Source organism: Saccostrea cucullata, unplaced genomic scaffold, assembly GCF_032062105.1.
Source record: "Saccostrea cucullata isolate Sc308-1 unplaced genomic scaffold, CSIRO_AGI_Scuc_v1 ctg2232, whole genome shotgun sequence".
Classification (NCBI taxonomy): domain Eukaryota; kingdom Metazoa; phylum Mollusca; class Bivalvia; order Ostreida; family Ostreidae; genus Saccostrea; species Saccostrea cuccullata.
Genome location: NW_026926569.1, coordinates 59,478 through 72,344, shown reverse-complemented (window position 1 = coordinate 72,344; position 12,867 = coordinate 59,478). Strand labels below are relative to the sequence as shown.

The following is a 12,867-nucleotide window of genomic DNA, read 5'->3' as shown; positions in this document are numbered from 1 at the left end:
GATTGAACATTAGTCTATAGAGGGAAACACTAGACTAGAAAATACAAGACTATAGAGAGAAAATAATAGATGATATAGCGATTGAAAGCTCTAGATTGTGGAGTAAAAACACTCTAGATAATAGAGTAAAACAGTAGACAATAAAGTGCAATCACTAGACTAAAGAGTGAAAACATTAAAATGAGAGTGACACACATTAGACTAAAGAGTTACAACATTGTATTAAAGAGTGATAACACTAGACTAAGGAATGAAAATTCAAGACTGAAAACAATAGATAAAAGAGTGAAAGCACTGCATGGATTATGGAGTAAAAACTCTAGATACAAGACAGAAAACACTAGACTATCAAGTGAAATTTCTAGACTAATGAGTGGAAAGGGAAACACTATTAATAGACTTATGAGTGAAAACACTATAGACTAAAGAGTGAAAACACTATAAACTAAAGAGTGATAACAGTAGACTTAAGAATGATAACACTAGACTTTATAGTGAAAACACAAGACTAAAGAATGAAAACACTAGATGAAAGAAAACACTAGATTAAAGAAAACACTAGATTAAAGAGTGAAAATACTAGACTAAAGAGTGAAAACACTAGACCATAGAGTGAAAACACAAGACTATAAAGAATGAAAACTCAAGACTGAAAACAATAGATAAAAGAGTAAAAGCACTGAAAGAGTAAAAACTCTTAGATAAAAGACAGAAAACACTAGACAATAAGTGCAATCTCTAGACTAAAGAGTGGCAACACTGTAAACTTATGAGTGGAAAAAAATCTAGATTAAAGAATGAAAATACTATTAACTAAAGGGTGAAAACACTAGACTAAAGAGTGATAACACTAAACTAGATTGAAAACACTAGACTAAAAAATGAAAACACTAGACTAATGATTACAGTAGACTATAGGGTGAAAACACTAGACTAATGATTATACAGAAAACAGTATACAATAGAGTGAAAACATTATAGACTAGGGTGAAAACACTATAGACTAAAGAATGAAAATATTATAGACTAAAGAGTGAAAACATTAGAATTGAAAATTAAAACATTTGACTATAGGATGAATATAGAAGACTAAAAAGTGAAAACAATTTCGATTATATAAATCTGATGAAAGGAAAAAAAAACACAAATATGTAACAAAACATACATAATTTATTTGGCATAAATGTATGAATATTTGATAAATGTTAAATATCATTTATGGCAATAACAAACATAAAGTAAATAATTCTTTATTTTGTATATTTGTATATTTACAATGAAGCGCATTGAAGTGGTAAAATTTTCCGTTCGAATGGAACGTTTTGAGCTATCTTTAGAACGTTTACTGTCATCTTATAACACGCCCATTTCTTTAGAAATGGATAAAACGGTCAATTTGTTTGTTCGAATACCTGTAGAACAGGTTTTCCATAAACATAATAGCCAATGAAATTGACGGTCTAAATAAACACCGAGTAAACACGTGTTCTACCGAAACATGTGTTGTGGTAACTTCAATAGACATGATAAGTTCAAAAATATGTACATATTCGTTGCAATTTGTGTTTTACAGAAGCGGGGAGTCTCTAACTCTCTCTTCTACTTTTTTTAAAGCTCCATTTCAGTGTAACTCATATTGCTTTTCGCGAAGATTGGGGTGTCCTAAAACATTACGACGAAGATTTCTTTCTCGTTTCTAAAAATATAGGCGTGTCGTTATATTGTAATTGACGTTCAAAACATGACTCAGAACGTTTTGTCCAAACGGAAAATTTTACCACTTCAATGCACTTCATTGTAAATTGTATCGTAACATGTAAAAGAGAAGACACTATGAATATTCAGAACACTTCATATTATACCAAGTTGCCTCAGAATTAAGGCGGTGTGCAATATATGATCGCATGAGCGAAGAAAATCGTATTCTTTGTGAAAAGTTGGATTAAAAATCTGGTTTTTAAACACTTTTTAACTGGTTAAGCAGATATATATTTTTTTTGGGGGGGGGGGGGATGAATTAATATGTAAAATGTGATGTAATAGTGGAGTCATTAGGAGTATTCATACTCTCAGAAAAACGCCTTCAATAGTAGATTCTCTCCGGAACCGGATATAATCCAAATAAGCATGGAGTGGGTGAAAATGAAAAATGATGGGACCTACATTCACGACACACAATGTCATTCACGCCATTTGCACATACAGAATGAAAAGTCTCTTTCGGATGCCGACCGTCAGGTTTGTGCTTTTTGATATTCATTGAAGATTTACCACTGTCATGAAGCGGAAATAGGTTTCCTTGAAAATGTATACATGTATATATATAATCCTGTATATATAAAGAAAGAGAATTCCTATGACCATGCATTCAAGACTTTGCCTCTGGCATTTGTTTTTTTTTCTTTCTTCACATCCTTCTTCTTTTACTTCAGTGGAACTTTTGCAAGAAACTGTACCTTTGGGGGTCTGAAGAACAAAATAAGATAACCACATTTTATAGTATTGCTGTTTTTCCTCTTTTTCAAAGAAAACGATTTTCAGATTTTATATGTGAAATTAGAGTGAGGGAATAATTCTTTTTGATTAAGATTTATCTTTGAAATCTGCTGTATGAGAATTTTAAGAACAGAAGTTTAAGTTTCTGATTACAGCTTAAAATGGAATAGATGCTTATTGAATTCTTTGTATGTAAAACAACGATATAGAAAAAAAGAGAGAGAGAAATCAACCCCTCCCCTCCCCCATTAGACTAAGCCTCTCTTTCTCATCGTTTTCAGACACTACAACATCCTTTAGGAAAATAATTAAATGGATAAAAACTAGAGAGTGAAAAAAAACTTTAAATATTTCTCTGAAAAGAGATTATTTCAATTTCACCCAATTATTTCAATGAAAATTCCGTAATTAGATTTCTTAAAATTAGATCAGAAAAATGCCGGAAATGTACTTTTATTTTATTTGCCTGATACATGATCTACGTGTACCAAGATAAGCAAAACAGACAATTCTTTAGATGTGTGGTTAATTTATTAACCCTTGATAAAAGATCTACGATTATGGTGGAATGAAAATATTCCACCTTAACACTTCACAATCTCCAATGTCGTGCCATCTTATATGTGTTTTTTATCTCCGAAAATGTACTCTTTGCACAATAGTTCAAACGTCGTTTATGGAGACGGCGTATGTTTCATTTACTGCCAGAAAGTAACCAACCCCATAAAAATGTCGGCGATTCATCATGTTCCTACAGTTATTTTGGACAAATCGTGGACACAGGATCGTGAGCTCTAGTCATCTTATTATTGGAATTTTTTGTCTTTTTGTATATTTTTTTTTTACATTTTTGTTAACCAGTGCATATCCATACCTACGATATCTGCACACATGTGATCTTTGATCATGTGATCTTAAATCAAAACCTAGCTTTAAGGCATTTAGAGTATTTCTAGTACTTTGATTTATTTTGATCATGATCTGATGCATGCTTTGAAAGATTTTGATGGGAGCTTCATATGACAAAAAGGTGGCAATTTTGATTTTTTTTTAATAAGGTTGTAGTGACAAAAAATCTAACTTTAAAGCAAACAAAACTGAACTTATCTTAAAGGTAAACTTTAATCTAAGCCGTTTATGATGTGAAATTCATTCAATTTTGAATCACTCCCCCCAAAATCTTTAAACCGTTAAATTCAATTTCTCAAATGTTTTATTTTTATTGACGAAATATTTTAAGATACGAAAAGAAATAATGATAAATATTAATTATCAAAATATATACAGTACACTGTACAGCCTCCACTCGTTTTAACGAAAAACAGAGAAATTGACACATCATGAATAAATATGAGTCTACATAGTTACTTAGTTTTTACCCAACATAAACTTATAACCTTCCCCTCTATTTTTGTATTTATACAGTGAAAATGTCTTGTCCGACACCAGTGCAATCTGCTTCCCTGTGAACTTCCGACCTTTATTTAAATTCCCTTCTGTTCTTTACATAACTGTCATTGTACAATTCAGCACCCTGTCTTTTCCAACACATATTTTGTCGCCCACTGCATGTTGGATTAGACACTTTCACTGTAATATTAAATGCATTTAGGAAGAATTTTATACTTACCCATTACCACCTGGTGGATACATCACTTGTCTGAAATAAAAGAAGAAACGAGTTAACAACAAGAACAAAAATTGATTGTGTTAGGCATTACATGCAAAATATGCTGCTCCCTCCCTTAACAATGTAGTACATCACTTTTATATGTAGTATTTAATTCCTATAGTATCAGTAAAACAAATTGTTCGACCTAAAAATATAGTTCCTGTGCATTTCAACGCAACGTTTGATTGAGAGGTCAATACCAAATCGATGTTGAACCGCTTGGTGAAATATTGGACCAATATGACATTTCCGAGTGTGGGAAACAATATCTACACCATTGAAGACTGTGCAAGATACGTCATAATAAAAATTAAAAGATAAAACAAAACATTTTCATTAACCCTATTTATGGATAAGTCCTATATGCGTTTTGGTGTCCCTCATACCAAAATCTTTGCCTATATAAATACCTCAGGTAAATGTTCGTTCATGAGTTCAACAAAAAGCATGTTGCCCTCAACAAAAGTATAACACTGCATTTAACCACACCCTAAAATTCAATATAAAAGAACCTGGCTATGGTGTTCAAAGAAGATTTTATATGACTTTTTGTTGTTTAACGTCCCCCTCGAGAACTTTTCACTCATGTGAAGACGCAACCTCTTGCCGGTCTAGAGCTGCATAGAGCTTTTGTCCTATACTCGGCAATCAGAGCCATTGAGCACTTTTTCGTGCTAGCATTTACTGCGACACAGAACCTAGGTTTATACGGTCTCATCCGTAGGACCGGTCTTCAAGTCCCACAGTGGATGGAAATCTGCGACGTTAGGATCAACTCCTTACTCCGTGACGCTCTACTACCGAGGCACGCTGGCTACTACAAATATTGATAGTTTAATGTAACTTGACGTGTGCCAATATATACTCACATTTTACAGCTACCGGGTATTGTGTGGAACTCGACGAAATTATTATCTACGGTGTAGCGATATGTGGGACACGTTTCTCCCACTGTCTTGGGTGCTGGTGTCCCTATTGGTGGTATGTTGGGTGAAACAAGAGGTTTCTGGTTTATGCTTGATGGTTTTGTCATTCTCTGTTGCTGTTGTTGAAATGGTGGTCTTTGTTGCATTGCGGGCACCTGTGGCTGCCTGATTGGTTGCTGTTGCATGGGAACCTGCATAGGCGGCCTGGCTTGTGGTGGTGGATACTGGTTTGTATTTACTCTCGTCTGCTGTTGAAAGTTGTATGCTGGACCACCATATGGCGGCTGGTTAAAGGACACAGGCTGGTTTTTCATAGGCGGAGCATTGTTCCTGAACTGCTGACCTGTAGGATGAAAAAGACTGGATAAGCTTAATTACAGTTTTGTTTTTTGGTTATGCAAAATCCTGATTATCAACTTAAAGTTCTGAATAAGTTTGTATATCACAATATCTGAACCTCATATAAGAATCTGAAAGCAGTACACTGTACTGTTTATATGTTTTAATGCTATGGTTGTGTCATTATTTTCAGTCCCTTTTATAATTTTAAGCTGACCTCTATTGGGTTGATTTGAAGGGGTTTTATAAAGATTCGGTTGCCCTTTAAGCGGTCTCTGAAAACTAGGGGGAATGTAATTCCTAGGTGGTTGTTGTTTCTGATTTCGCATATTCTGATTAGGTCGCCCTGGTGGTGGTCTCATATTCGGATATCCTCTTGGTGGCCCCATCCAGTTGTTTCGCCTTGGCTCTGGTTGATGCTCCTGTCTCTGTGAAAACCGACCTCGATTCTGTGGCGGTCTCTTGTTTCGTGGTTTTGGTGCTGGTGTTGGTTTTGCTGTCGTAGTTGTGGTGGTTGTGATTGCCGGTATAGTGGTTTCCTCGGCTTCGAATTCCGTTTCTACCGTCGTACCTGGTGTGGTACTAGTTGTAGCAACGGTTGTAGGTGGTATTGTCGGTGCGTTGTAACCCCCGGGGTTGTTGTATGGTTGGTTATATGGTTGATTATATGGCTGATTATATGGTTGATTATATGGTTGGTTATATGGTTGGTTGTAACCTTGATTGTATGGTTGGTTGTAAACAGGCTGGTTGAACCCTCCTCCAAATTGCGCCGCCATGTAAGGACCTTTGAACCGCAATGGTAAAAGTTTAGTTCCTGTCGAGGTACGTTTGCAGAAGGGCAGATATGATTGGCTGATGAGTTCTGATACACGTCACGTGATTTTTCAATGCAGAAAAAAGTCGATACACCTCGTGCTACATTAATTTTAACCTTGAGTAATTATCTACTTGTTTTACAGGTCAGCGTTTTGTTAACGTTTTAGTAGGTTACTTTGTTAGATTTTCTTTGTTTTTGGTTAGAAATACTTGGTCCGATCGCAAGAGGAAATCATCGAATCAAACCCTACAACATAGTCTTACAACTCGTTACAACTCAGTTGTGCATCACAGTTAAGTTTAGAATTGCTCTCTTCAAATCATGCCATATTTGACTGAAAATTGAAATCGTTTAAGGTGCTCATTCTATATATATTTTCTTTATGACATTCAATAATCAAGAAAATCACAGAGTCACCCTATTAATACCTGCATTTCTTTAAAATTTCGAAAGGTTGGGGGTAACACTACTGATACATGCAATTATATTACGTTCTACGTTAAAAATTAGGGAATGTTAGTGCATGCATGAAATCACGTGACGTCAGATTGTTCTGCCCAACTGCAATCGTATTCCTCAATATAAGCAAAGAGCATTATTTACATTCAATAAATAGATAATGAGAGGATAAAAACTCAATAGTTTGGAATGATAGAGTTTATTTTTCCTCCACCGAAATGCAGATATAGAGTTTTAAAAAACATGATAGCTCAAATCTCAGCGTTCTCTGACGTCATGAGTCACCACAGGGATTTATATTTGACACTAATTCTTTTTAAAAAAAAACATTCGACACGATTTGTCCACGAAAACTACATTGAAAATAATTATAAGTTTATAAAAAGAATTATTGAATAATTTATGTCTTTAGAAGAATTTTAAAATGACGTCATCTGTCGCTGAGTGTTGAGATACGATGGGATCGGATCCAAGTATATTACTATATATATATACTCTACATGAGACTCGTGTGAGAACGTATTAAAAAGCCGTCTACACAAAACATAAAAATAAATTTTGTAACCGATTCCCAAGATATGTTTGACTTACCGTGAGCCGTCTGTGCCTCAAGAACAACAAACAGGACGTCTGCAAAAAAAATCATAGGGAAAACAATAAGAGACCTTGGTAATTTGTCACTTTAAATGTTCATTAAGAGAACCATTAAGAAATTCTGGGTACCAATCCACGGTAGATGTTCATGTGGAATAAAAATTAAGAAACTTGGGTAATAACCCACTGTGGATGTTCATGGAACATTATGAAACTGGGAGTATATCCCACTTCAGATGTTCATATAAAGAACATTATCAAAATGGAGTTGCATCCCACTGTAAATGTTCATATGAAAAATAATGAGCAATTGGAGGTACCAATTAACCCACTGTAGATGCTTAATATGAAAAACATTTAAGAAATTGGGGTAGCAACCCACTGTTATAAAAAACATAAAGAAACTGGGAGTACCAACCCACTGTGGATGTTCATATGAAAAACATTTTCAAATTAGAGTATAACCCCCCGCTGTAAATGTTCATATGAAAAACATTAAGAAATTGGGGTAACAACCAAATGTAGATGTTCATATGAAAAACATAAAGAAACTGGAGATACCATTCCACTGTAGATGTTCATATGAAAAACATAAAGAAACTAAAGGTTTCAATCCACTGTAGATGTTCAAATGAAAAACATTAAGAAACTTATGATACCATACCCTTAAAATGTTCATGTGGGAGACAAGAAGAATTTGTGGGTGCCATGCCGCCTAAGATAAAAGGCAATTTAGATGGTTATAAGAGAAGCAGTAAGAAGCCCTGAAGATCATTGCCCATTTATCATCTGTTTAAATGATATGCAAGAATCACAAGTATACAATCATTTTCAAAGTAATATCCTGTTTTTCTTTTGTTTTGGCACATTTTTTGATAAGCTATTCATTTCTCTATCTTCATTAAGAAGGCAAATATGCCAGAGTGATATCTTTGAAGTAGTTCTTTTTTCCATCCTTTCGTTCTTGCAGTTAGTTTTCTTAACTTAGTTTCCTCAATTTCTCCTTTTTTATCAAAATCAATCTAGTGATTTACAGTATGACTTTTGGACAGGCGAACAAATATGGATAAATGGTCTGACATTTTGCGTTGATCTCGAGGAAAAATGTAATACCGGTAGTCAAGCTTGCTGAATACTGTGGAATCATTTTATTTCGTGAAGGTCGATATTCTTCGTGGGCAAGGAAAAAATTACCTGGTTCTTGGAATACTCGTCTATACGGTTGATTTCATGAATCAATTTGCTTACAAATATATAAATTTTCATGGAGATGTAAATTCGTGGGTAAAGATTACCATTTCCACAGTTTGTGTTGTTACTTCTAGTCTAATTTACCTTGGGAGAAGTATAAAAATAAGTAGGTCTAATTATCCTAAAGAGAAGTAAAAAAAAAAATGGTCACTTGCTTTTCCCATGATTATGTAGTGCTTAGGTAAAGTAGGGGCAGACGGCCATCTTATGACTCTGTGATGCTACATGTATGTCCGACATGGCTTGTCTTCGAGCTTAATTGCTAATTGTGTGTTCGTATCTTGTTCATTCAGCAATTCGTGTCATTCGTTAATGAAAATAATACAATGACCGGTTTTCTCATATAAGTTTTAATGGAATTCTCCATTTCTAGTCTAGACCTTGTCACAAATTTTTTTTGATTTATTCTTTGCTGAAAAGCATAAGGTTTATTTATTAATCTCATTTATCCATTTTTACCTGAAGCTTCGTCACACAGTCCATTTGTCAAAAAAATATCTTTTTAACAGCTTCAATAATACTTGTTCAAGTAAGGTTCCCTTTCTGGACTTATCTTGTTACGTGCTAGTCACACAATAGTCGTTTGGCGACGTGACGTCATCAAACCAAGTGGTGGGGAGCAGACGTGGAAACGTCAAAGAAGAAACTAAACAACGAGCAATTTTCCCAAATTAAGGGGTTTTGTAAGGAAACAGATATGTATGGATTAGTTAAGTATATAAATAAGATATATGTGTATTTTTCAAATAATAAATGGATATTTTTTCCCGAAAATTCTTACATTAAATAAAAAAAGTTTTATTAACTTTTTTTTATTTCGATCGTTCAAAATTGGTATGGTTACTTTAAAGAAGCAACATACCTTTTTTAAACTTTTGAGCCTTTTTGAAAGAAAAAAAAGTGAAGTGAATCAAAAAGTTAAAATTTTTTTTTTTCAAATTTCATCAATATCATTAAATTGTATTCAGAAATAAATAAAAAAGATCTGTATCATTTAATATTCATTCGGAAGTAAACTGTTTTCATTGACCTGTAACGTGTAAATCTCTTTAACTCAGATTAAAAATTAATAAACGACTCACATTTTTACCTGGACAAGTGCCCCCATCAATCAGAGTCTAAAAATAGAACCCATTTTGACAATCGGACAACGGATGTAAAAAATTGATTTACAAAGATATATCATATATCTGTTTTACAAACAATGTTTTAAAAAATGTAAACAGTTTGAAAACGAATTCCCTTCCATGGAAAATTACTTTGTGACACGTTAACTTATCTATTTACCATTTTCTGACAATAAAGAGCTTGCTTTTATGTTCGAAACCCCATAAATGAGAGGCAATAAAATGGTATGTCCGCCCGCTCTGCACACCATTAATAGCTAATGCAGAAAATATACATTGTAGGAATAATTAATTAGTGTTAATGGGCATCATAAGATAAAAGATGTTACATAACTGTCGGCAAAAAACAAATGTTTATATTAAAAGTTGGAAAAAGAACTTGGAGAAACAAACTTTGCGCCACAAACTTGCTTTTTTTAAAAAGGGAAATAGAATTATAAATACATGTATCTAAATTTTTACTGATATTTTACATTATATATACTTTATCATTTTACCTAAAACCTAGAATATTAGTCAATAAACATTTCTTAATTAGTTTGTAAGCTAAGCCCATAAGCTTGCGGATTTTCTTCCAAGATGCATACAGTGTTAAAAATTGAAAATCAATTATGAAAGTTTTCCTCTCGCATTTACAGTGAAAAGTTTGAAAAACATGCACTACATCTTTTTTAGTATTCTTGGAATTTATTTCCTGGATATATATTTGTCATTTTTGTGTTTTGTCAAAATGAAACAAACCCCCCTTTTTATTTAAATATACACTTTTTCATTTGCCTTATAATGAAATTTGTATGATTACGATATAAAGTCAAAATTAATCCGGTTTGAAAAAAAAATGTGATATACTTTTTCTGAGTAAAAACACATTATCCTTTTTTTGAAATTTATTATTATTATATTGTTTATTTTTGATAATTATTCAAGAATAAGATTTTCATTATTTTTTTTTTCTAATTTTTAAACTTGTTTCTATCTTAGAAACTTTAAGTAATTTGTTTGTTGACAAACAGAATGACATTATTTATGTATACAAAAATAATGTTTCAGATTTCCTTATCATACCCTTTTTAATGTAAGAACATTAAAAAACTAAAATAAGATTTTGATTACATGTACTTTATTATTTTAAATTTTTCAAAAATCACGATTTCATCAAATTAAGATAATGAATAAAATTCTTAAACATAAATAAATAAATAAATAAAACTTACCAAAAAATAATAATAAAAGTCCTTTCGTGATATTCTTCATTTTTGTTGAAAAATACGTTCATGAATTAAGTGTTCCAGCATGCAGTGTGTTCAAGGCGAAAATAAAAACCAAAAACAGAAATTTTGAAATTTCCGGATTGTCAACCGCTGCTGGATTTACTTTTTTTCGCTGGCAACGACTACACGTCCATTCGCACGCGGTGGCAATGACAGTGCTACGATCCCATGTCAGATGTCACCATCAAAATAACCGTGTATAAACGTCCAATATAACTGTCAGTTGATCTCTACGATTTCCGTTTATTACTGAATACACAATTGGCTTATATAAAAAAACTTATTTGGTCATTTACTCTCGACGAAGAAAAATTCTGTAAACGGACATTTTTTCGTAAAATGTCTATTGTTCTAAACAAATCTACGTGTTAATGAGTCATAGAATGAGATGTGCGCTGTTTAAGATGTTAGCCATTCCATTCTTTTTCTTCGTTAAATTTTTTTTCTATTTTCTTTTTTTTTTCTTTTTTTTTTTGAAAATTGGGGAAAAAAATGTTCGTATATAGAATAGGGAAAAGAATTTTTTTTTTCAAAATCAATGAGATCAGTTGATGTAGTAGTTGGAAATTGATGTGATCAAATATAAAGATGAGAGTAAACAATTTAATGCATTACAAGTAATATTTATTTATTATAATGAAGTCATTGTATTTTTTCTATTTCACATGAATTTAAATATATATGCTTTGACGTTGACGAATTTTAGAAAATTCAAAAAAATACAAAGCCTTTAGTTTGGAAATCCAAAAAAAAATGAGGGCTTAGCTGACATCCTTGCTTACACCCCATCCCCAAGTAAATTGAAAAAAGAAGTTGTATTAACAAGTTACGCGTTGTGTTGAAGACTTTGATTTTCTACCAGTAGATAAAGTTGAAATTTACTATATATGAAATATAATCAATCATAACTTGGAATATTTGATAAACATTTCAATTTTTTCCCATATCAATTGCCAAAATTATTTACTATTTTATTATAATGACACAATTTTACTAACTCCAGGAGAAGAGCTTGTACAGTGTAAGTTGTTAGAACTAGTTTCTGGTCCTTTTATGTTAAACAATAAAATATGTTCAAATTAACATGGTGTATTTGTTAAATATATGCTGTATTGATACCATATAACAAGTACTGAATATGCAAGTTCAGAATAGGGTCATAAACAAGTGTCAAATTATTAGCTATTATTATCTATTTTATTACTTCAGAAATAGTTTACACACCTACACATGTATTATTTATACAATCATGACAACGCCATCATGATTTTTTAGATATATTAACCAATGATCGTAGGGTCTTTCATAATTGGCATCCAGGAGACTATCTCACTCTCTGTTGATTAACATTCTAAATTAATGATTCTTTTCCTTCTTGTTTGTAAAACAAATGAACCCAATACATTTTCAAAGATACTATAATATTCAATCCCATCTAAAGATGTTATAAAATTATATCATTTTCAAAAGAAAGGCCCCAAAAGCTTTTGTTTAAAAATTCAAAAAATTCGACAGACAACTTTATACACCCTCACCCCACCCTCCCCGTACTCTATCCTTAACTTAAAACGTCTGAATTAATACATAGGTACATGAAAAACGATTTTTCTGTTTTCGAACAACCACGTAGGAATGCTATATACTCTGTTATACCGGGAGACACAATTCGGGGAAAATAAATTCCTGAAAGCTTAACGCTCTTTTTATTTCCTAACTTACTTAACCCGGAGACGACTATTCTGTGCTGTCATTCAGCTGCAATTAATTAATAAGTTATCCTAATGAACCAGAGTACTACTACCGGTTTGATATTTTTATAACCGAGACTACTTGAATGAGCTTTAGGAATGTCAATGGATACGCTTATTTTATTGCCCAAAGGTCATTTGCAGCTACAGTTACTGTAGTGCAT

The 12,867-nt window shown here is 32.6% G+C and overlaps 1 protein-coding gene across 1 annotated transcript; it reads right to left on the bottom strand.

Annotated features, from left to right (window-relative positions):
- Window positions 1–2,423: 2,423 nt before the first annotated feature.
- Window positions 2,424–10,969, bottom strand: LOC134272074 (uncharacterized). The gene is made up of 6 exons (XM_062754309.1): window positions 10,899–10,969; window positions 7,304–7,342; window positions 5,651–6,220; window positions 5,038–5,437; window positions 4,127–4,156; window positions 2,424–2,466 (listed from the first exon to the last, which is right to left on the bottom strand). The coding sequence occupies exons 1-6, from the start codon at window positions 10,936–10,938 to the stop codon at window positions 2,424–2,426; spliced, it is 1,122 nt and encodes a 373-aa protein (XP_062610293.1). The 5' UTR covers window positions 10,939–10,969.
- Window positions 10,970–12,867: the final 1,898 nt, after the last annotated feature.

Coding starts and splice junctions, on each gene's coding strand:
- LOC134272074 (XM_062754309.1), bottom strand. CDS start 10,938: ATGAAGAATATCACGAAAGGACTTTTATTATTATTTTTTG. Junction 6,221..7,303: donor TGAGGCACAGACGGCTCACG/GTAAGTCAAACA, acceptor TGCGGTTCAAAG/GTCCTTACATGGCGGCGCAA. Junction 5,438..5,650: donor TTCAAATCAACCCAATAGAG/GTCAGCTTAAAA, acceptor TTCATCCTACAG/GTCAGCAGTTCAGGAACAAT.